This window comes from Armigeres subalbatus, chromosome 1 (genome assembly GCF_024139115.2).
Source record: "Armigeres subalbatus isolate Guangzhou_Male chromosome 1, GZ_Asu_2, whole genome shotgun sequence".
Classification (NCBI taxonomy): Eukaryota; Metazoa; Arthropoda; class Insecta; order Diptera; family Culicidae; genus Armigeres; species Armigeres subalbatus.
Window position 1 is genome coordinate 314,345,723 of NC_085139.1, and position 23,967 is coordinate 314,369,689.

The 23,967-nt window shown below is 38.6% G+C and overlaps 1 protein-coding gene across 5 annotated transcripts in view; it reads left to right on the forward strand.

Annotated features, from left to right (window-relative positions):
- The window catches only part of LOC134207942 (potassium voltage-gated channel protein Shaker), a 428,172-nt gene that overhangs the window by 352,046 nt on the left and 52,159 nt on the right, over window positions 1–23,967 (forward strand). For 4 of the 5 annotated variants that reach the window (XM_062684025.1, XM_062684028.1, XM_062684026.1 and 1 more), the window contains 2 exons: window positions 13,533–13,704; window positions 14,454–14,550. In XM_062684025.1, coding sequence (XP_062540009.1) covers window positions 13,533–13,704; window positions 14,454–14,550 — 269 coding nt within the window. The remainder of the gene's footprint in view (window positions 1–13,532; window positions 13,705–14,453; window positions 14,551–23,967) is intronic. The other variant, XM_062684027.1, reaches the window with a different exon arrangement.

Consider the following 23,967-nt stretch of genomic DNA (forward strand, 5'->3'; position numbering starts at 1 on the left):
GAATCATTTCACAAAGAATAAAATCCGACAAGAAGACAAATGGGTTTTGCCCTTCGATAACCATAGGTCGTCCGGTAGTTCTGTCAGAAACATTGATTTCTTGCATATGGTTTGAACAATCAATTTTCGAAACGTAGACCTTCCAGCTACGTACCTTCTTCGGCAAAGTCTTTCGGCATCTTCCAGACTATATGCTAACGCATTGAGTCACGTGATTGATGATATACAAGGATGTTATCGATCATTTAGTAATCTTCGTTCGATCATTTAGTAGTTTTTCAATAACTCATTCCAGAGGCCAAATTTCAAAAAGTATTGTATGGTGGACTTTTAGTGCGAAGGTTTTTCTACAACTCTTCTTAACAGGTCGATGTTCAAATTCCACTTTTAAAGGAGTTACGGTGCTAGTTGCTATACTCATACTAAATGATAACAAAATATGCAATCATTTAGTCTGAATTACTGCTACTAGCGATATAGCTCCGTTATTAGTGAAATTCAAACAACAAACTGTTAGGCAGAGTTGTAGATAAACCTTTGCACTAGAAGTCCACCATACATAGGGTGACCATATGAAATTTTACCAAAGGAGGACAATTCACCCGAATTGAGTGAAAAAGGAGGACATTTGGTTGAAAAAGGAGGACATAAAAAAATATCGATCGTTTGTCAGTTTTTAATATAATTAAGAATACCGTTTTGGCTTAAATCCCGAACATGACTCATATTCCGAACACTGGCGTTTTAGCGCCCTAAAACTAAAACTTTCATTGGTTTTCCGCACTGAGGGTCAAGATTACAAACGAATTCAATGTGGAGAAAATTACACGAATAAAGTCAAAACGGCCATTTAAAAGCGAGTGTTCGGAATATGAGTCAAGTTCGGAATTTGAGTCAAAACGGTATTATATTTGTTAGATTTTTGCACACTAAAGTCTTTTAGAAGAAGTTTTTGTAATTCGATGCAAATACAACATCTTCTTATATTTTATTAACATAAAAGATCACTTTATTAACTTCAGATAGAACGCTTCCGCCTCTTATTGCAGTCTACATAAAGCTTAACTAATTTTAAAACAAGTTGTGATCAAATGTTGAATATTATTATGCCTGCATTTTCAACGATATTCCACAGAATTCTAACAAGAATCATCGTTTACAATTCTGAATACTTAATTGCAAAAATAGGTTACTGACCGAAGATTAGGGTCTATAAGGGCTGAATACAAGATGCTTAGTTGTCCAGCAAATTTTTTTCTTGAATGCTATTCGGAATCACAAATTAGGGCATGTGAATTAGAATGATACCGTTTACTGCATGACCACAAAGTTCTCAATTGAACAAATTCTAAACTCTTTAGATTCAGACTAAAGAAAATCAAAACTGTAAATATTAGTTTTAGGTCTTTCTATTCCATTCTAGTCATGGCAAGGCGGCTGCTCTGTGGCTCACATATCCCAGAAGCATACCGTACGAAGCGTTTAAAAGACAACTTGATGGGCATTTGCATTTTTTTCCTTATTCATTTCTCACAATTCCGATGCTTCTGACATTTTTGACACTTGTATTACTGTAACTCACGTATTTCGTTTTCCATATGAACATTATTTTTATTCAAGAACTTTAAGGGAAATATTTCAGAACTAAAATCAGAAGCGCAAACGTGTGCAATGTTTTGTTATTATCAATTTCCCACCTTATCGGCCGCGACGATTTGAAATCGTCGCAAAACAAATTGACGCCAAAATCTCCGCCAGCAGAAATAGCCATAAGATCTGTCAAATCAACTGTGAACAAAATTTTATATACTCAATAATCACATTATTTCCCAAAATTGAGCCCTGTTTTCAATGCAGATTGACATTATTTTCTAATAAAGCTAACATAATTTTAGAATAAAGATGTTGGCGACGATTTTGATAGTGCCTAAAAAATGGTCAGCGCGTTTTGTTACCAAGGAAACAGACAATACATAATGGACTTGTTGTATTATTGTTTGTTAAACTAGAATTTCTTTAGGAATAGTTCAAGACAAAATTTTCAAAACGACTTATCTGCTTTTGTAAACAAAGATTGAATCGACGATTTGACGAATCTGATAGCTCTCCCACGCAAACCAACACCATCAATAGGTAGGTGAAGGATGCCGCTACCTGTTGATGGTGTTGGTTTGCGTGGGAGAGCTATCAGATTCGTCAAATCTTCGTTTGAATCTTTGTTTACAAAAGCAGATAAGTCGTTTTGAAAATTTGGTCTTGAGTTAATCATGCAACTGTTTTATACAATTCTCAAAAAGGAGGACATTTTAGCGCAAAAGGAGGACATCTGGTTTTCAATGAAAAAGGAGGACATGTCCTCCTTTAGGATACCATATGGTCACCCTAACCATACAACATATTTTGAAATTAAGGTGATTATAGAATGAAGCCCGTGGTGAATTTCAAATTCACCACACGTTTATCTATATACATTTCCAAAAGCCCAAATCTGGCGTAATAGTTTTCGGTCAGTGCTGAAACTCAAATTATGATTGTTCAGCATAACTAAGCAAACGATCTACCATTATTTAAGTCCCATACGCGTTATGGTTCATTTATCTCGTGCTCTTGAAAAAAATATTGGAAAAGCACGTGGCTTACAAAATGGCCGATTTCTGGCTTTATTGTATAATCACCTTAATCCTCTGGAATGAGTTATAGACAAACTACTAAATGATCGAAGGCAGATTACTAAATGATCGATAACATCCTTGATGATATATTGAAGCCGCTAATAATAAAATGTAAAAAAGTACGTTCTCCCATACTAATTTCCACGTAAATTTAAAACGCGATGCGGCATGCGAGGTCGCAACCAATCGAGCCCATATTTTGCACAGTTGATTGGGGTCCCAAAACGATTCAGAAAAACCTTGATCTCACTTAATCGGACGAAGTTTGCGTTTTTCCATACAGCTGCGTCCCACTCTAATGCATATACGTACAATCCTCACGGAATCCAAAACAGAATGCACTCGCGTTTTCAAGGGCACTTCCTTTAAAAAGGGAACCATGCACAACTGTCAGTTTTATTATCCGAGCTTTGCTGCGTCGCAGCATGCGTGGGATAATAAATATGACAATTGTGCGTGGTTCCCGTTTTGAAGAAGGTGCCCTTGAAAACGCGAGTGCATTTATTTTTGGAATCCAAGAGGGTTGACCTTGAAGCGACCGTTTCATTGGTATGAAAAAGTAGACCGTTTTATCACTCAAGCGCGAACTGTAAAATCAAGTACCTTGGGGCATCGAAATCCGTACACTTAAGCACTTCAGTATATAGAAAAATCTTTAGAAAATGTGAATCGAATGCAAATAAAACTTTTGTCGTCCACACAGATGCACTAGGGTCTCTACTTTCTAAGTATTCCGCGTTTCCGCTTGGGATTTATTGGGATTTGCTGCTTGGACATAGATACTTTTGGGGAAATTAGGGGAACCGTAATCCGAGGCAACATTGATCACCGGGGTAACATCACCATTTTCAAGAAATGAATAAAATAATATTTCTTGTTATCACAATTACTTATTGTGAGTGAGGTTTTTTATTCTTAACTAAATTTGCTACTGAATGATATAATCTTCGGATGAATTTGCATTTATTTTTCATTAGAATTTGGAAAATAAAATCGACATTATTTCTTAAACTCACAGCAAGCTGCCAAAAAAGCACTCATAACAAATATAATATCAAAAACCCAACTTAATTCACCGAGTGGACATACTGCCTTTCTCGCATTTAGCCAAGACACTAACCTTACATGGCGCTTATATAGTTAGATTCCATTTTCTTAATAACTTTTGAACGCAATGGTCGATCGTTATCAAATACAATAGTGATCAACAAGGCTTTCTCCCCTGTCGAATGCAACTTGTTGCGAGAAAGTCGGTTAAGAATCGCTATATTAAAAAGTGGCGGTTTTCATGTGCACACACATGCACACGGACAGACAGACATTTGTTCAGCTCGACGAGCTGAGTCGATTGGTATATAACATCATTAGTCTCTGAGCCTTCTATGAAAAGTTCTATATTATCGTAAATTAGTTCAGTTAGTTTTTCTAATATTTCATCTACATCAACTTGCTTTGAGAGACGTTTTTTTCAATATTATTTTTAATAGATAAATGATCGCAACGTTTGATGACCAAAGTTACTAAAATGAGAAATAAAAAAAAAATCGACAAAAAATATTTTGAAAACAAGTTTACAATTATCAAATAATCAAGACCAACAACCTTATACGTTCTACATGTAGCAGTACTCGTATCAAAAATCTGAAAAAAAATCTATGCTTTCACTTACGGGGTAAATATTTACAAAACAAATCAAAAAATGATCAATGTTCTGAAACTTTGGTGGTTAGTGATCAATTTTTGATTACCATCTCAATGACCAAAAAGCATACTGTCAAGAATGTAAACAGGATAGAATCCATTATTTATAAATTAATTACCTTAAGCCCTTTTTAATTTATTGATATCTCATGAAGTGGACGGATTTCGGTGCTGTACGGATTTCGGTCACCCACGGTATTATGATCCAAAATTGCACAAGAAAAACACATTATAAGTGTTCTCATAATAAGAACGGAGCGATTTTTATTGAGCTTACAATGTGGTGGAATTAAATGAAACCTTATGACAGGTGTAAAAAGTAATGTTTGTGAAGCGAGAGACCCCCCACTGGATACCAGGCGCCTCCACTCAATTCGCTTATACAGTCGACTCTCCACATCTCGATGTTCTATATATCGATATCTCTCCCTATATCGATGGATTCCTCGGTCCCTTCAATCTACATACATTTGGGGATTCTATATCTCGATAACCTCCCTATCTCGATATCTCTCTATCTCGATTTGTTCTGGTCATATATTGTTCAGGATTCTCTCTCCTCATGTCGATATATTCATATTTCTAGGCTACTAGATCATTTTTGGACTATAACAAACACATGAACAACAAGAGATGACATTTGTTTTGTTGTTGTTTTTCATAGCAACGAGCTTTTTTCAATCTAGTGCCCATTTCAATTTTCCTTCCATTCCTCGATATCTCCTTATCTCGATGGTCCCTTCAATATCGAGATGTGGAGAGGCGACTGTCTTATAGACCGTTCCGATATTTATAAGTACACTTTGTTTATTGAATAATTCCAACTTTTTCCAGTAATCTACTGTTTCATGGTTACATATGGCCCAACATTCTATTTACTTTCATAAATCATCGAATATTTGAGAATGTTTCGAATATTTGTCATGTTGTATGATTTTTTCCTTCATAATGTTTTGAGGATTTTGCGCAACGTCTTTTTCAGCTATTACTTTAAAATTTTCATAAATTTTTCTACCTAATCAATTTAATCAATTTTTCGTACTCATTTGACAAGCATTATGGATTTTTAAATTAAATAATCGCAATCGGGCGAGAATTAGAACAATTGTAAATTAATAGCGACTTGCCCCAAAAAACATTAAAAATTATCTCGAGCTTTCGTTTTAACTAATGCAAACAGATTTTTTACTTTTTTGAGCAATGTTGTCTGTATCATTAGTGTGCAGATTAAACACCAAGATACACCGTACCTGAAAATCGGTTGATTCTAAAGCTATACCCGTGCTAATGATGATTATTCCATTTTCGAAATTATTTTTGAGGTTTTTCGGGATTTTCATTCCATTGAAATTATTTTTCAACCATATCTCGTCGATAATGCAACAAGACAGACTCATTCACCAGTATAAGATTGAGCAAGCAGGCAGTTTTTGTTCTGCTCTTCAATGATATCAGAGGCTGCGAAAGCACGATTTCTTATTGTTTAATTCGAAAGAAACTATTGAAAATCCTTCTGTATCCAACAAAATTACTTTAAAGGATAATCTTGTATGCATCTAACGGTTATGGCTCCCTCTTTTGGAACATGGTTTTCCACGTCTCTGATTCATTACAATCTTTTATATTAAACGAAAATCGCGATTTTGTCAACTTCTACACACGATGCTTGTCACAAATTTATTTTTGCGCAATCTTTTTTTTTAATCTGCAACAGCTTTCGTACAAAATTCAAATTCAGGACTTTTGAGAGCGAGTTTATTAGTGGGCTATACACATGTGGAAGTGTTGGCTTGAGAAATGGATTGCGAGTGATTTGACTATGCGTCCAATTTGGGAATCTCGAGCTCGTTCAGTAGCCGCTAGGTTGCGAAGACCGACGGAGGTCCTTCGTAGCTTAGTTGGTTAAAGTACCAGTCTAGCGTACTGTAGGGTCATGGGTTCGAGTCCCATCGAAGGGAAAGTGGTTACCTCCAATACATTTTCCAAATCAATATATTCCACATAACGTACATATTCACATATGAGTTTTCACAACATTGTAAATAATGTCCAAGTCGGGTGGTTTAATCCCCTGAAATAGGCAAAAAACTTTGATTAAAATGAACCTGAGTTGCGTGCTCTTGCCTACGCAATGCGGTCGGGTCTGACTAATCAGATCATGATAAATAAAAATGCTTAAGTGAGTGAACTGATTTTTGTGGATATACTTTTGGGCGGATATTTGTATTCAATTATATTCTATAATCCTGTGCACATTTCTTTACCAAGAATTCCGTATAGAATTCTATTCTACAAGAATTCATCTAATAAATCATATTTAAACTACAATTACATTTTCTGTAAAACTTTTTTTTTCGGAAAAACACTCACAAGCATGTAATGAAAATTCTCCACGATTCGCTTTTTTTTCCTCGCCATCCTTCCTGATAAAGGTAGCCTAACACCTTGGGAAAATTTTCTGCCGGATTTTGGGCCCCGTGCATTTTAAATGTGGTCGGGATTTTGAATTTCCGTTCCCAAATCCCGAAAATATATGTAAAAATTCGCGGACCAAATTCCCGAGGTTTGAGGCTACCTTCATGCTAGGAGTTCCTTCTGAAATTTCTAATCATTCAATAGTCCAACATGGAAAATTTAACAACTTTTTCTCCTCAAGTTTCTTTAGGAATTTACTTGAAGTTTCCTTCAGAAGTTCCTTCAGGGATACTTCCGGAAGTTCCTTCAGGAATTCTTTTGGGAATTTCTTCGAAAAACTTCCTGCTTCCTGGAGGAACTTCCGTAGGAATTTCTGTGTTAGCTTCCGGTGAAACTCGTGAAGGAACTTCCGGGAGAATTCCTGGAGGATTTTGCGGAGGATTTAATTGAAGAACTCCTCCAAGAACTTCCGGAAGAGCTCCTCCACTTGCAGAGTAATTCCTCAAGGAACTTCCGGAGGAGTTTTTGAAGGAACTTCCGCAGAAATAGATCAAGGAGCTTCCAGGGGAATTCCTCAAGGAACTTCCGGGAGAATTCTTCAAGGAACTTCCGGAAGCTCCGGAAAAATACCTCAAGGAAATTCCATAGGAATTCCTCAAAGAACTTCCAGGGGAATTCCTCAAGAATCTTCCGGATGAATTGCTCAATTGCTGAAGGAAACTTCGAGTCAGTTCTTGTATTCCAGAAGGATTTCTTGGAGGAGTTATTGCAGGAATTTTAAAATTATTCCAGCAACTTCCAGAGAAATCCTGGAACAGCATTCAAAGATATTCCTAGAAGAGATTTCAAAAGAATTCATTTCCAAGGAATCCTTTGGAAAAAATATGGAGGAATGCCTGAAAGATATCGCCAATGAATGCATACACAAATTCAAGGAAGAATCCTGGAATAATTACTCAGGTAATATCTGGTAGAATTCCATAAAAAAATTCGGAAACGCACAAAGGAGTTTTGGAAGAATTTCAAAAGAAGTTCTGGATATTATTTAAGAAAGATTTCTATTCGGTATCCCTCAAATATTTCTGTCAACTCTTAGCGGATTTTGTGAACGGGTTTCAAGGGCAATTCCCATTTGTAAAGTGTCGATTTGTGTAAAAAAAAACAGTATGATTCCATGCTGAAAAAAATATACAAACTCATCGCGACAATTCAGCTAGGATTTGATATGGTAACAAATGCACAAACATTGTTTTCAAATTATAATACAAAAAATGACAATAAATAAAGATAAATTTTTAATCCCTTCATGAGCTCCAGCTTTTATTAATAACTAGTCGACCCGGCCAACGTCTGCATAGTGATGATGATGATGATAATGATGATACTACCATCTATTGTAGCAAGGCACCTGCCGATAGCACTGGCCATATCTGACAAACGATTTGATCATGATTATATTATTGTTTGTATTTTATCAAACTCCTGTATGAAGGGCCAAAAATGGGTGGGGTGGTTCCATAAGCAGAGACACTTATGCGAATCCACGGGATGAATAGAGAATCTCCTTCCAGAAGAAAGTTAGTACATACAATAATATAACCTAGCCCTCGTTTCCCAGATTGACCCAATAGATGGGGAGAAGAGCCCGCCCTTTATCCACGAGATGTTAACAATAGGAAGTTGGCGATTCCACTCTTCCTATCCAAATCGCTTCAATCGGGTGCCCTGATGGTTTTTTATGGTATATAATCATATAGTTTCAATATAATTTGGTAAATATATATAAAGGAATTCTCTCACCAAGTTTCAATTCCCATTTCCTGGATGAGGGAGGACCTTTCTTCAACACCAGCTAGTTTTAGATGTATGCTGCCTTCCGAGATGAAAAATCAATAGTTCTTCATTCTTTCAATAATTGAAAAATAGACTTCTTGATTTCTGAAAAGATGAAATAAAAAGACGGACGGCAGTATCATAGATAATAACATGAGCGTTTTGATTAAAATGAATATGTATATTAACGATGAAGCATTATCTCCATATTTAAAAAATCCAAGGAATTAGTAACAAAAAGTAATAGTTATGTAAATATTTTTCATATTTTTACATATTGTTAATATAATCACATTGAAATAATAAATGAAAAGCATGATCAACGGCATATCCTTGGCTGACGAATAAAAACTGTGAATGCGCCTGAAAGCAGGGAAGCTAAAATAAAGTTGCGATACTAAACGGAACAGCAATTATTTGTACAACAAACAAAGATATAATTTTTGTTTTTATTCAACACATAAATGTTGAATATATTATTTCATAGAAGCTCGCATGATGTTTATTTAATAAAATTTTACTAAGGCAATTTATATGAATGGATTTGTACTTGATTGTATCTTAGAGGAAACCGACGGGCAATATTTTCACGTTCGTTTCTTTACGGCGCACACCCGGCCAACGTCTGCATAGTAGGCGAAAAAGTGAACTGTAAAATGCCCATGCGAATTTCCCATACGAATCTTTATTTTATATTTCACGATTTACTCAACTTTATTTATGATTATCACATGATGGAATATCATATAAACCCATCGGAAACTATAACGAATGTAACTGCTGAAGGAATGAAGAAAATCTATCCAGCTATTTTCGAGTTATGTGGATACGAACACCTATCAAATTCTCGTGCATTTTAAATTGTAGTCACCATCGAATTCTTGCTACTGAATAAAATCCTTGTTGGGATTTATTTCGCTTAATAATACAAAGCATCTCTGGATCACAAGACGAACGTTTTTTTATCCTAAATCCTAGTAAGGTACTGCTTCTAGACTCCATCCCATAGCTCTAATATTCATCCTATAAGCAATGAAATGGAATTTGATTTTTGTTTTATTTTTGTGATTTTTTCTGCAGTGAGCACGCGTATTAGCAAAAAAAAATCAACGAAATTGGTGCTTGTGGAGTATATAGCGAGAATGAGAAAATCAATTAAACTTTGGGTTACATAATCACACTTTGGTTTGTGATTTAGTATATATTTGTTATTTCTGAATAACAGTGTAAGATACACAAGATTATGAAAAAGGTACACGGTTAGAAAAAAGTACCTAATATTAGGTACTTTTCACTCAAATCGGGGGTTTAGTGTAGGAACCCAAAATTAAGTAATTTTTTCTTGAAATTGAATAAAATTCACTTAATATTAAGTAAAATATACCTAATTTAAAATAGAAACTAACCAAAAGTTAGGTAAATTTCACTCAACTTTTGTAAACATGAGATTACTCAACGTTGGGTTCCCACACTTTAATGCCCTTGTTGAGTGGTTTTGCTCTTCATTTTATGACAACAAAGGGAAGAGGGAGGGAGATGCAAAAGAAAAAAGTACCTAAAATTAGGTATTTTTTACTAACCGTGTAGGGAATTTTCCGAACACAATCTTCTGACACGTATGTCTTTTATCTCAGCTAAAAGCCTCAGAAATCGTTTCAGCGAGCAAAAGCGTCATACGAGATGATTTGCAATGTGCATGAACGAGATAGCATGCATTTGACAAATGCACTTGAGTGGAACGATGAGAACGATCGAGCATTCAGTGTTCGTTTCTTGAGGCGTAAGCACGCTTGTTGAAAACCGGCTTCTGATTCCGGTGTTCCATAGAATTAAAAAAATGAGTGATTTGGACGAGGACTTGCTTGGTTACGACAGTGCTGTATTTCATTACTTCGCAATGAGATGAATATAAATGTTTGGTGAGGTGGAAAACGGAACAGTTCCCCTACAAGAAACAAATGTCAGGAAATAGACTATCTAGTTGCAAAGGATATTCCATAATTCGTATCAGACGACAGCTTTTTTCATGGGGTCTCACGGATAAACTTGTAATTAGTCTGTAAAGGGGGAAGGGTCATCATTGACCACTCCTGCAAACATTCGGAGTGCTTGTTGAGCACGTATGAGAGGGTACATCATAACGTAGAATCCAAAAGATGGCGCGTTGAAAATTAAAAAAATCAAATATAATTTCACCTGTCATATGACGCGATGGTCCCATTCCTTTCATTCCCATAACGTTGTAATTTCTACAGAAACGTTTTTCGACTTCAACTGTAAAGTCGTCTTTAGTGTCTCATTCTTGACTCGACAAACCCTTACAAATCATTCAAATCACACATAAAAACCACGCATATAAAATTTGGATAATTATTTAAATGGATTTAATTAAAACTATTATCACAAACTAAGCGCCAAAAATTAAAAAAAAAATAGCGGACGTAACATATGTAAAACAAGAACCCTAAGCTTACTATAAATTGTTCCAGAAATTATAAGCAAAGTTGTTTTTTTAATAATTCGAACTTTTTTCAATTTTTCTACAAGTTTTGCCTACGTATAGTTTGTTTCCAGGTAACCGTAAGCATTTAAATTAGTCGTACGTGCGACTATAACGCTATCACAGAGCTATCAAGTTCTAGGCTGGCTCTACAGTGTCGAGTTTTGACGATTTTATGGAATAGTCATGTTAAAGTTTTTTTTTCCGTCACACGGTTTTTGGGTGTTTGCATAACACAGTTTCAGGTAGTTTCTTAAAATTTCTCATCAATATCCTAAATTAATCCATTGCATATGATCATTATACTTATTTACCAAACATGTTAAAATGTGGTGTTGAAACTTACAATATTGTAACCGAAGAAGAATTACAGGCATTTGAAATTTACAACAATTTATTATTGTTTTACCAAGATAAAGCTTTGCACTTTTTCGAGGTTTTCTAACCGTCACAACATATTTGCAACCACTTCTAGACGACAAGACAAACATTCCTACACACTCCCAATGAAAATTTGACTGATCTAATAGCTCTACGTTTCTGCCTTTCTCGTATACTAAGTATACGGAAAGGCTATAGGACCGCTCCAAACCCGAACTTTTTATAGAAGGCTCGGAGACCCATAGTGTTATATATCGATAGACTCAGCTCGACGAATTGAGGTGATGTCTGTATGTGTGTGTGTATGTATACAAAAAATGTGAGACAAACTTTTTGTACTTAGGATTATTAGGAACAAGTTGCATTCGACGTAGATTGTGGTCTAGTTAGACCCTATAAACAAAATATTGTTTTTAGCCAAGGGTCCCCCTTGGAAGAAAAATATAAAAAAGGAAAAAACAAAATTTCGGTAGTTACTGTAATGCATTGAAATGAATGATAATAAATAAGAAATGATGGAAATAATGAAATCTATATCCCTAAAGAGCTATTTTAACCTATCCAATGTGTTTTTCTTTTTTCATTTTATAACGCACGAGAAAGGCATCACCATCGCAGGTGGAATAATCTGGGTTTTTACTAGGTGATTTTTCATAAAAGGCACCCTAAAGATGGTCAGTTTATGCAAAGCAATTTTTTAACCCAAAATAGAAGCTAAATATTTTCTAAATTTGACGCAAAACATTTAGAAAAAAATTATCACGTTTATTAAATGGGTATAGGAGGAGATTCTCCAGCGCCGGACACCCCCTAATACCGGACACTTCTAAAAACAAAACTTGCATAGATCCCTCCATCGTCCTATGTAGTACAAAAGAAAGCTATTGAAAAGTCCTTTATTTGTATAGAATATCCTCATGTTGCAAACTTTGTACAAAATTTGAAATTCGACAAAAATGTTCATGTTTCGCCTTATTTTAGAAGGTTTGAATCTAAAATATTAAAATCAATCGAATGCATTCGGATTATGTCAAAATGGTCAATATTTGTCATATCTGAAATAGCGATCATGATTTGTTAAGTATATAATGTATCTGTGGTGCAAAATCAATTTCTGAAAACGGCAGCTGTCCCTCGGGTCCGGACATTGAGTTATTCCATGTGATCAAATAACCATTACGTGCACCTGTTTTGATAAACTTACTTCAGATCAATTTTTTTTCTTCCTGAGGTATCAGAAAGCCACAGAAATAAACAGAAACTAAAATAGAAGATGTTATTGAAAATGAAGGGGATTTTGAGTAGGATGTGAGTAATTGAGCTGGAGAACCTACAACTTGAAGCAAATGAAAAATATTACTACACCCAGGTTTTTTTACACGGTTTGGTTTTACTCGTTTAAGACCTTCAGCAATGAGTTAACACTACGAAAAAAAATCATAAAAAATCAAAGAAAAAGATGGTATTTAAAAAGATGTGAAATTACGGGTTAACCGAGAAATTAATGAATTCCAACCGCGTAAAAAACATAATGAAAACTTGGTCATATACAACATGTCGGAGCGTGTGTGGGGCCTCTTATGTTTCACATATTTCATATAATGGAGACGCTTGGTACTTGACATTCAAACTTCATACTATGCCTGAATTTATTTTGAATTTTCTTTGTGTAATGTGACCGTATGAAGTTACTCCTTTAAATTATCTTGATATTGTTGTCATATAACTGAAACTCAATAATCGCAAATATTCGATCTCTGTATTACCCCAAGGACATTTTAAATTTCACAGCAAGTGTCCCTTTTGCGTCAATGCCAGAAAAGTAGTTCAAACTCGATGGAAAAGATAAAAGAAAAATGGATTAACCAATGACACAGGTTCATTCCTTTGAACATATTCAATAGCTCAATCAACAGAACTTTCTCCTTTGTGTGCTCATGATTTCGAATCAGCATCCCCTTTCGCGTGAATAAGTAATTAGCAGTCAATAATGGTTTGTTTGTTTGCCCATCTTCTCTTCTACTCCACAGGTCAGCGGTTTAAGGTTCGAGACGCAGTTACGAACGTTAAACCAATTCCCCGATACTCTGCTAGGCGATCCGGATCGAAGGTTAAGGTACTTCGATCCGCTGCGGAATGAATATTTTTTTGACCGGAATCGACCGAGCTTTGATGCCATTTTGTATTATTATCAAAGCGGTAGTATATATCAATTCAATTTCCCCTTCAGCGAATTAATGGATTTGTTTGAATTTCATCTTTTCCCTTTTCTTTTCTCTCTTTATTTTTCGGTTCTGTTTCTCCGGTATGCCATCAACCAACCACCACCAACCACCATTTATTGCCAAACAAACAACCAACCAACAAAAATCGATCACCACCGCCACGTTCTGTACTTTGGTTTGATTTTCCGTTTCGGCTTGCGTCCTTCTGTTCCTTGTCAACGAAAATGAAAAAAAAAAACTGTGTATTAAAATGACAAAAAAATCTCCATCATTTCTCTCATCTGTCTCTCACTGCTTGCTCTTGCACGACTCGCCACGACGCCCATCCGTCGCGTGTCCTTCTTTGCATTACTTCCGTTTCTTATTATTACTATAATTCCCCCCGCACCCCCTGCACTATCAACCTTCAATGCTTGTTGTGCTTCCATCACTTCCGTCTTGCTTATTCTACTTCTTATACTTCACTTCCGACTACCTCCCCCTTCTACTACTTCTTCTGTTTGGCAATCCGTTGCCGTCCCTTTGAACTTCTTCTTCTTTCAAAAAACTACAACCAACAATACTCCGATATCAAATGGAATTGCTGCCCGAACTTTCGCACTGGCGAATGGAAAAATCAAACAAAACTATGGAATTGCGCACTGCGTGTACCCGAATCAAACCCATCGCTGTGGATGCTTGCCCCGGACGAACAACGCAACCGTGCTACTCATGGATAACTACAAGGCGGTCGGTTACGGAGACCAGTCAACGTACCTTTAGATGTATTTAGCGAAGAAATTAAGTTTTATGAATTAGGCGAACAAGCAACTAATAAATTTAGGTGAGTACCCCATCAAGAGCCCTCGGAGGCTTCCCACTGTAGGTGTCCTCGGTTATTTATGTGTGCACTTTTTCATTTATTTTCGCCAAAACGAGTGTGACGCACACGTGTGTCTATTTTGGTTGGGGTGTGCCAAAAAAAATGCCCAGAATGGGAAAAATCGTGATGCTCAGCTTTACTTTGCAAAACCTGATGCATTGTAATTGAGTTGTCGGTGATTCGTTGCCACGACAATTCCACCATTCTGCTTTATTTTTTGGACCACTCTACTATTTATGCGTTATTTTTATTCTCATCTTTTTACCCTTTTGTGGCCCGTCACATGTACACCTCGCCCAACGTACCTATATGTGTGTATAATTTCGCCTCGGATTAAAGTGGACGCTGCGATAATCCTACAGATACAAATTTGCCCTTGTACATGCAGAATCTGAGGCCAACCTCGGCAAAGATTCTCAAGGAAATGGCGTAACGGAATCGATTTTCTTGTTTTGTTCCCAGTTTGTTCACGCGCTTCTCATACACAGCTCCCACCTAGGAGGCCAGATTAGGAAATATCAAAATTAACACTACTAGGAGATATGCATATGCTGCTAGAACAAACTTTAATTGGAACGTATTTGATCTGTGGTAGATGTATCGTAAGCGTGTCCCAGAAGAAACTCGAATAAAATAAAGTGTAGTGATAGGTTTTTGATGAAATCAGACATTATCTTAGTCATATTCATTTTATATTTTAATAAAATCTTCGTTATCCACTTATAGGATTAGGTTAGACAATAAGAAAATTGAATTAAGGTGAGATTCGTCACTGTTATTGGCGAATAAAGTTAGTATGAGGAAAAAGAAGCCGAAGGATATTTGAAATACATTGCACGGGATAGCGTACGAGAACTATCCCGTGCAACTGTTCTCAAAAATTCTAGAACCAATTTAATTTAAAACCGTCAGCAGTTCTGGGTTGCACTTTCTTTTATACAATGTATAAAGTGCAATATCACAAAATTAAATTAAAAATGGAAATGATGTGTTTATTATAATCTTCTATTTAAATAAAAATCAGTTGAGATGTCCTTCCTGACGATTTTTATTTTATTTTATTATCAGACTAAGGCCGGAGTGGCCTGTGCTGCACATAAAAGTCTTCTCCATTCAGCTCGGTCCATGGCTGCACTTCGCCAACCACGCAGTCTGCGGAGGGTCCGCAAATCGTCCTCCACCTGATCGATCCACCTTGCCCGCTGTGCACCTCGCCTCCTTTTCCCGTCGGATCATTGTCGAGAACCATTTTCACCGGATTACTGTCCGACATTCTGGCTACGTGCCCGGCCCACCACAGTCTTCCGATTTTCGCGGTGTGAACGATGGATGGTTCTCCCAACAGCTGATGCAACTCGTGGTTCATTCACCTCCTCCACGTACCGTCCGCCATCTGCACTCCACCATAGATGGTACGCAACACTTTCCTTTCAAAAACTATTGCACATGGCTCTTACGTGAACGATTAATCTTCTCATAGAACTTTCGTGCGTTATTAGCGCGGTACAGTTGTTCCGTCTCTTCATGGATTCGATCTTCCTGCTGGTACTTATTCCTCCGAAAAAACCGAGTTTTGTCTGTTCCGCACTCTTGTATCGTACCTGCTCTCGTTCGTACAGCAATCTCGTTCATGCTGCATTCTTCTCTTCCACTAACATTCACCGTCATACCAGTATTTTTTTAACTGGGAGATCCGTGCCTAGTGCAGCGGTTTTGGTGCTTCCAATGGCGGATCAAATATCTCTCCAGCCGTATTCAAGAGACGCTGCGCCTAGCTGCTCTTCCGTTGGGAGTGCCACTTCCAGCTGCTGCGCGTAGTCTTGGGCTAGTCTATCGTCTTGTAACCGCACAACGTTAAGCCCCGACGAACGACTTCGACGCGTGTTGTACACCGTCGAGAGTTTTGAGCGTCGGCATACTGCATCGAGGTAGTGGTCGGATTCAGTATTCGCACTGCGGTAAGTGCGTACGTTCGTGATGTCGGAAAAGAATTTACTGTCGATTAGAACGTGCTCGATTTGTTTTTCCGTTTCTTGGTTGAGTGATCTCCATGTGGCCTTGTGGATATTTTTGCGGGGAAAAAAGGTGCTTCGGACTACCATTTCGCGGAAGGCTGCAAAGTTCAAGCGTCGTTGACCGATATCATTCGATACGGTGTGCAGACTATCCGGTCCTTCCTTCCTATCTGAGCGTTCATGTCGCGATGACGATGACGTCCCGCAGTGGGCATCCATCGTATATCTGCTCCTGCTGTGCATATAACGCTTCTTTCTTGTCGTCGGGTCTCCCTTCGTGTGGGCAGTGCACGTTGATGATGCTATAGTTGAAGAAACGGACTTTTATTCTCAGCTTGCACATCCTTGCGTTGATTGGCTGCCACCCAAGCACGCGTTGGCGCATCTTCCCGAAAACTATGAAGCCGGTTCCCAGATCGTTGGTGATGCCACAGCTTTGGTAGCCGCTCGATAATCGCTTTTCCGCACTTTCTGTCCTTGTTGAGTATTCACTTAATCACAAGGCAATTCGTTGCACTTACCCTTCAAGCCGCAGACTTACCCCGTGATCGAGTCGCTGTTGACCATGAGCACCACAGTCAATGCCAGGATGGTAGGATGATGGAATTGCCGGTACTGTACACTTTACAGCCACCAGCGGACACGATGACTACACTCGACGGCCGTGCTCATTACAGCCACTAACGCACGGAACGGCAACTGACACTGCAGCCACCAGCGCAGGATTCCTGGTACCAGCGACGAGTTTCTTTCGATGCACCACCACAGATGAAGGACCACGGCAATCTGCCGAACACACGCTACCAACACAAACCACCTCGCATGATCCAAGGAAATGAAGAAAATTATTCAATTAACTCTAGCTTAACCAAACTGGTCAAGCTTTGAACAAGTTGGAACATGTACGAGGGTTTGATGTTGTGATGGTTATAACGGAGGAAAATTCGAATGCAGCCAGACTCTGTCGATGCTCACGTCGCTCTGACTGCCTTGCTCCACCCCACACGGGCACCACCGACACACCGCTCGGGCCGAACGTTCGAGACGAACGAGAAGAAGAATGCACTCACACGCGCTGCTTACTCGATGAACAGAGTGAAAGAGAGAAACGCCTTTGTTCTGTCTTCGGTCACTGTTTATTTCAAACTGAATCAAAAAACATGAATGTGAAGCAATCTTATATTCTATTTTCTTTGGCGACGGCTGTCAGTTTGCGCAACTTTTAGCTCCGCCCATTGAGTACACGTTACTTATTGACTTTCAACAAACAGACTGAACGCTTCCATTGCGTACAGTCCTGTTCAGCAGATTTCCTACAGCGCTGCAACGTCAAAGGTGCGGGGATGTAATTCGTAGATTATCCTGTCGCAACCTGCGAAGCCTAGCGACTTGCAATTCCATGTTCCAAGCTTCCAATCGTAATCCTTTATTCGTCGTCTAGGTCGTTGCCGATTCTATCAAGTCGTATTATCTTCTATGTCGTTCGTAATGGTTGTTTTTGAAGGCGGCTTATTAGACCTGCGCAAACCTCCTGTCTCGTTGGAGGGCCGTCGTGTCAGGTCTGTTTAGCGTTCCACCTAGCACCAGGACTTGGGCTTCTGATCAGAATCTAAGGTAGACATAGCTTCAGCTGCCTCTTGTATTGAGTACCCTTTGAGAGTGGTGTCATTTACTAACACAAGATCCAGTAGACAATTGTTTCTATTGGCAATGTAATAAGCTTGAGAGATATGCGACTGCACACAATCAACGACAGGTACATCCTCTTCTGTCAAAGTAAAGACTAAACTAGATTGATTGTAATCACATCGTATGATTATTAGCATGAAGATTTTCATAAACGTTCTTTATGGATTCAACGTGATCGTTCACGCTACCTAGATCCGCCTTAAGTTGTAGTGGAACGAATATTACTCCTATACTGACTAGACAATTCGACAGAGTCTGTCTTACCCAGAGCTGTTCCAGGTTGCAAGCAACCGTCAAAGGATCGGCGCAGCATATGACGTCAAAAGAAATAGCGATCACGCCTTGAGATTTACGAGTCAACTCAAGACCCCAAAAACAAATTTGTTTGGGTTATGCAGGGTTTTAAAACAGAATATTCGATACTACCTTCACAGTGTCTATGTTGATCTGAGGTGTGAGAAATTGGTTGAACGCTCGCCTGGATCTATGAGTATCAAAATAAATAAAATATGGCTAATCTGAGGCGTTCATAGCAGATTGAGCACTCGTCCGAGTCCACGAGGGCGGACGCAGTATCAAATTGAGAACAATTTGACTAAACTGAGGCGTTCATAGTAGATCAAGGAGTTAAAATCATTTCAACAAATGATTATGTTCATGTCTGAACATTGATAACTGATACTTATTTAGCCAAAAACATCATCGAAAACCATCTATTTCTTTCAATGCGCGGCAGGTGATCATTGTCTTATTCTGTTACAGTTTGGGACAAACTCTTGTTGAGAGTTGAGTTTGTCCCAATATTTACAAGAGAGGGCAATGCTATTGTTATTGGCAATGCTGTTGTTTTACATTCCATGTAGTAGATTGAGCACTCGTCCAAGGCAACGAGGGCGGACGCAGTATCAAATTGAGTACAATTTGACTAATTTAAGGCGTTAATAGTAGACTGAGCACTCGTCCAAGTGCACGAGGGTGGAGACACCATATTCTAAGCTTCGTTTCTTTTCTTCCCTTCAAGGGAAATAACTAGAAAAGTAGTTTTGTAAAAATGTAGTGTCTTGAACAAGAAATTTATCTCGGAACAGCTTGTTAGTCGTCGACTAATCGCGACCCCCCACTACTACAGGTCTGTTAAAAACTATTTTAAGGCTACTACGCTAGTATGCTGCTGATACGAAATGGGCTTACGGAAAATTTGATCAAACTACCAAAGTTAATTTGACAGCTGATTCAGTATGGGAGAAATGTCACTTTTCTGTACGGAATAATGAAACCCAGCAGGCGTTATTATCGTTTTCTCTACTTGTCAGCTCCGTAATGCTCACGGAATTTCAGTAACGGAATCATTTCATTCCGTATTCTATCTATTTACAAAGTACTTTTCAGCAGGGTACTAGCCTTTACGCTGTTCCGGTCATTTCCGTAAACAGTTTCCCAAACAGGTGAGGTGAAAAAATTTGATCGTTGAGCCACGTCTCAGTGAAAACGTTATAAGTTATACGTTCTGGTTAGACAACATGCATACATACCGATACTTTTCCTTTTAAATTCCCACAAAACGGAATCGGAACTCTCACTAAATAAAAAATTATCCGATTTTTTTTCAGTAAACTCTTTGGAATTTCTTCGGAAAATTCTTCAAAATATTCTTGGGGAATTCATTTGACTTTCCCCGGGAAACTCTTCGGGGTTGTCCTAAGAAATGTCTTAAGAAATGCTTCCAAAATCTCTCGATACATTCTTCTGGAATTCGTTGAGAAACTCTTCAGGATTTCCTCGGAAAATATCTAAGAAAATTCTTTGGATTTTCCTCAGATAACTCATTGAATTTTCCTCAGGAAACTCTTTGGAATTTCTTTGGAAACATATTCTTTGAAAAATTGAACCGGCGTGTAATTATAACTCAGTGGCTTCACCGATTTTGAACAGCGGCACGCCGAAGCAAAAATTGTCGGCGGGGGCGCACAGCTCTTGTCGTAAATTGATACTTATGACTAAAGGCTTTCCCAGACTAAAGCGATTTCATCGCCACGACGGCGACAACTACCTACCTACCTGGTTGACTACAGCGTATTGTAGAGCTCCATAATCGTCGATCTTTGACGATGTTCCTACTGTTTCCCCGAACGTTCAGGGTCCCCAGGTCCGATTCCACAGTATGCAGCCAGCGTGTTCGTGGCCTCCAACGAAGTCGCCGGCCCCTATCTGGTTCTCTGTTGTATATTGTTTTCGCTATTCTCTCTTCCTACATTCTCACTAAGTGACCAGCCCATTGAAGTCTGCCGTTTTTTATACGATTCATAATATTTTCTTCTTTGTATACTTGATACAGCTCATGATTCATGCGTCTGCGCAACACATCATTTTCTAGTTTCCTCCGAGTATTGTACGCAGCACTTTTCACTCGAAAAACCCGAAAGCTCTCCGGTCGGCCTCTTTTAACGTCCATGCTTCATGTCCATAAAGGGCCACTGGTAGAATCAGAGTTTTGTATAGAGCAAATTTCGTTTCCGTCTGCATGCTGCGGGACCTAATCTGGTGACGTAATCCGTAAAAGGCCTTATTCGCAGCAGCAATACGTCTTTTTACTTCACGGGAAACGTCATTGTTACATGTCACAAGCGTTCCATGATAAACAAATTCTCCAACAACTTCAAACACATCCCCATCAAGCACTACCCCAGCACCAACACCATTAGGTCTTCCTCTACCTCTACCAGCAACCATGTACTTTGTAGAGTTGACGGTTAAGCCTATCCTCGCCGTCTCCCTCTTCAATGAGACAAAAGCCTCCACTACTGCTCTGCGATCGATTCCAATAAGGTCGATGTCATCCGCAAAGCCCAGGAGCATATGCGACCGTGTGATGATAGTGCCGTTCCTCTGCAAGCCAGATCTAATAATATCGCCTTCGAGTGCAATGTTGGTCAAGAAATTGGAAAGTGCATCACCCTGCTTCAATCCGTCTAGGGTCGCAAACGAGGTTGACACTTCGTCTGCAATCCGAATACTTGATTTCGAGCCATCCAGCGTTGCACGTATCAGTCTAATCAGTTTCGCCGGAAAACCATGTTCGGACATTATCTGCCACAGCTAACTGAATCGTACGCTCCTTTGAAATTGATTAACAGAGTCTGCAAGTTGTTATCCCGGAATTTGTCAAGGATAATCTGCAGCCTAAACATCTAATCCGTCGTTGACCGGCCCTCACGAAAACCTGACTGATATTCGCCGACGAAGAACTCCTCAAGTGCTCTCAGTCTGTTAAACAGGATATGCGACAGGATTTTGTACGCCGAGTTCAGAAAAGTGATCGCTCTGTAATTGGCGCACTCTATTCTGTGCCCTTTCTTATAGATTGGGCATATGAGGCCATGAAAACAGCCGGCAGGCAATTCTTCATCCTCCCATGTTTCCTGGATAATGTGGTGGATTGATTGATGCAGCTGCTCACTTCCGTGTTTGAGAAACTCGACCGGGATCTCGTCCTTCCCAGCAGCTTTACTGTTTTTCAGCTCGTTTAGATCGTTCTTTACATCAAGGTTAAAAAAAAATCAAACTTCCATTTACTTCCACTATAATCACTAATGTATCATCAGATACGTATTTCGTTTTCTACTCGAAAACTTCTTCAGTGTTTGGTTATCGACTGAAGAAAAACATTGACTTCTAACTTTAAATATGGAGTACAGCTACAAAAGGTATGACTTATGTGGGTACAATTAGGGCATGTCGCTTGGATCGGTTTGTCGTCGTCTTGTGGGTAGTAATTTAAGAAATCTACAGAAAACCTACACATACACAAAGAGTTATACCCAACACTTCAAACCATTCACACCAACACAAAGCAGCCGCATTCCAACATATGATACATAGACTCGAGACTTTTCCACTTAGCGCCACAGGGAAACAAAAGGAATTAAATTACATTTTTGATACAGCTAGACTAAACGGATACTCAAGTAGAACTATTCAGACCATCATTGACAAACATAGAAAAACTTTGTACAGACAATCATTAACCACATTATCACCAATAACAAATGAATTGCGACGCGTATCCGTAAATTTTGATCATAACTTAACCAGACCATTACGCTCTAAACTTAAAAAAATTGGTATCGAACTAGTTTTCAGCAGCAGGAACAACCAACTTAAAACATTACTTGGAACCACAAAAGACCCCGTGGACGCCTTGGGAAAATCTGGAGTTTATAAAATATCATGCCCTATCATGTTTTTCTTCAGTTGATAACAAAACACTGAAGAAGTTTTCAAGTAGAAAACGAAATACGTATCTGATGATACATTAGCGATTATAGTGGAAGTAAAGGGAAGTTTGAAATTTTTTAACCTTGTAACATTTTCCCCTAAGACGCTCAATATTAATTATTTCGTTCTTTACCTCGTCCAGCGTTGGTGGTTCCACAGCTTGCCCGTCACCGACTATGTCCATCCGGTTCTATACCAATCACCCGAAAACCATTCGCCCGAAACCCATTAGCCCGAATGCTAAACGCCCGAAAGAGCCAAACGCCCGAATGCCATTCGCCCGAATAGGTCATTCGCCCGAATGGGCCAAACGCCCGAATGAGCCAAACGCCCGAGAGCCCTTGAAATGAAAAAAAATCTGTTTGATATTTTTATAGTATATATTATCATATTTAAAAGAATCATTACAACATAAGTCTAAGGAAGGAAGCTTAGGAACTAATTAACACAAGCGCGATCCCCGTCAAAAAGCTCAACCACTCACCTGGCTTACGTTACGTTACGTCATACACGTAACGAGCCCTTCAAACTTTATGTTTTTCTCAATGTTTTTTTTATGCTGCTTTGCTATCGGCTGGGACTGAAGCGATCGTAAAATATCAGTGCTAGCTATTCGTTCTTCTAGCTGGAATTGCTTTACAACACTGTAGAAGGGAGGATTACCCTGTTCTAGCAGCGGACCCCATTTGTTATGCCATCCTTCAATGTGGTTGGAGGTCCGTGGAATATTTTGCGTCATTCTTCCATAAACTGACCATAGGCGGAACTAGAGGACCTCGACTGTTGTTTTTTTTTGCTTTTGGTCGCCAAGACCATTAACGTAAAACTCACTCACATAGTTTAAAAAATTACAGAGAGGCTCTGGGATCGTTTTTTGCAATTCTTGAAATGCATTTGGAATCTCTTGTCTCGGCAAGAATGCCAAAGCAACAACTTTCTTATACGCAAGTTGGATAGTGAAATCTTTGGAATAAATCGACTTCAGCTTAAGGTGTGTTAGTTTTCTGAAGAAACTTTGGTTTAGGTGAAAAAAGCAACCGTGGAGATTGGTTCCAGGGAAAAATCTTTTAACAGCATTTATTTCTGCTATTTCGAAATCCAATAGAATATGCTCCGGCTCAAGTTCGCATTGGTATTTCTCCGCAATTTCTTCCAGCGCACTGAAAGCTGATTCGTAGGTTCTCTCATTCTTCTTCGGTAGCAACATATAAACCAAAGGAACAAAGCGTTTATGATTTTCTTCACCTACACTTCCATGTATCGTGAAAATTTGAGAAAAGTGTTGTGGAGCCGTCCATAATCCAAATTTCAGATTTCGACAGCACTTTTATGTGTTGTGCCGAAACAAACAAGAGGATCTTACCATCATCGCAATCAACTACAGACTGCAAGAAGAGCT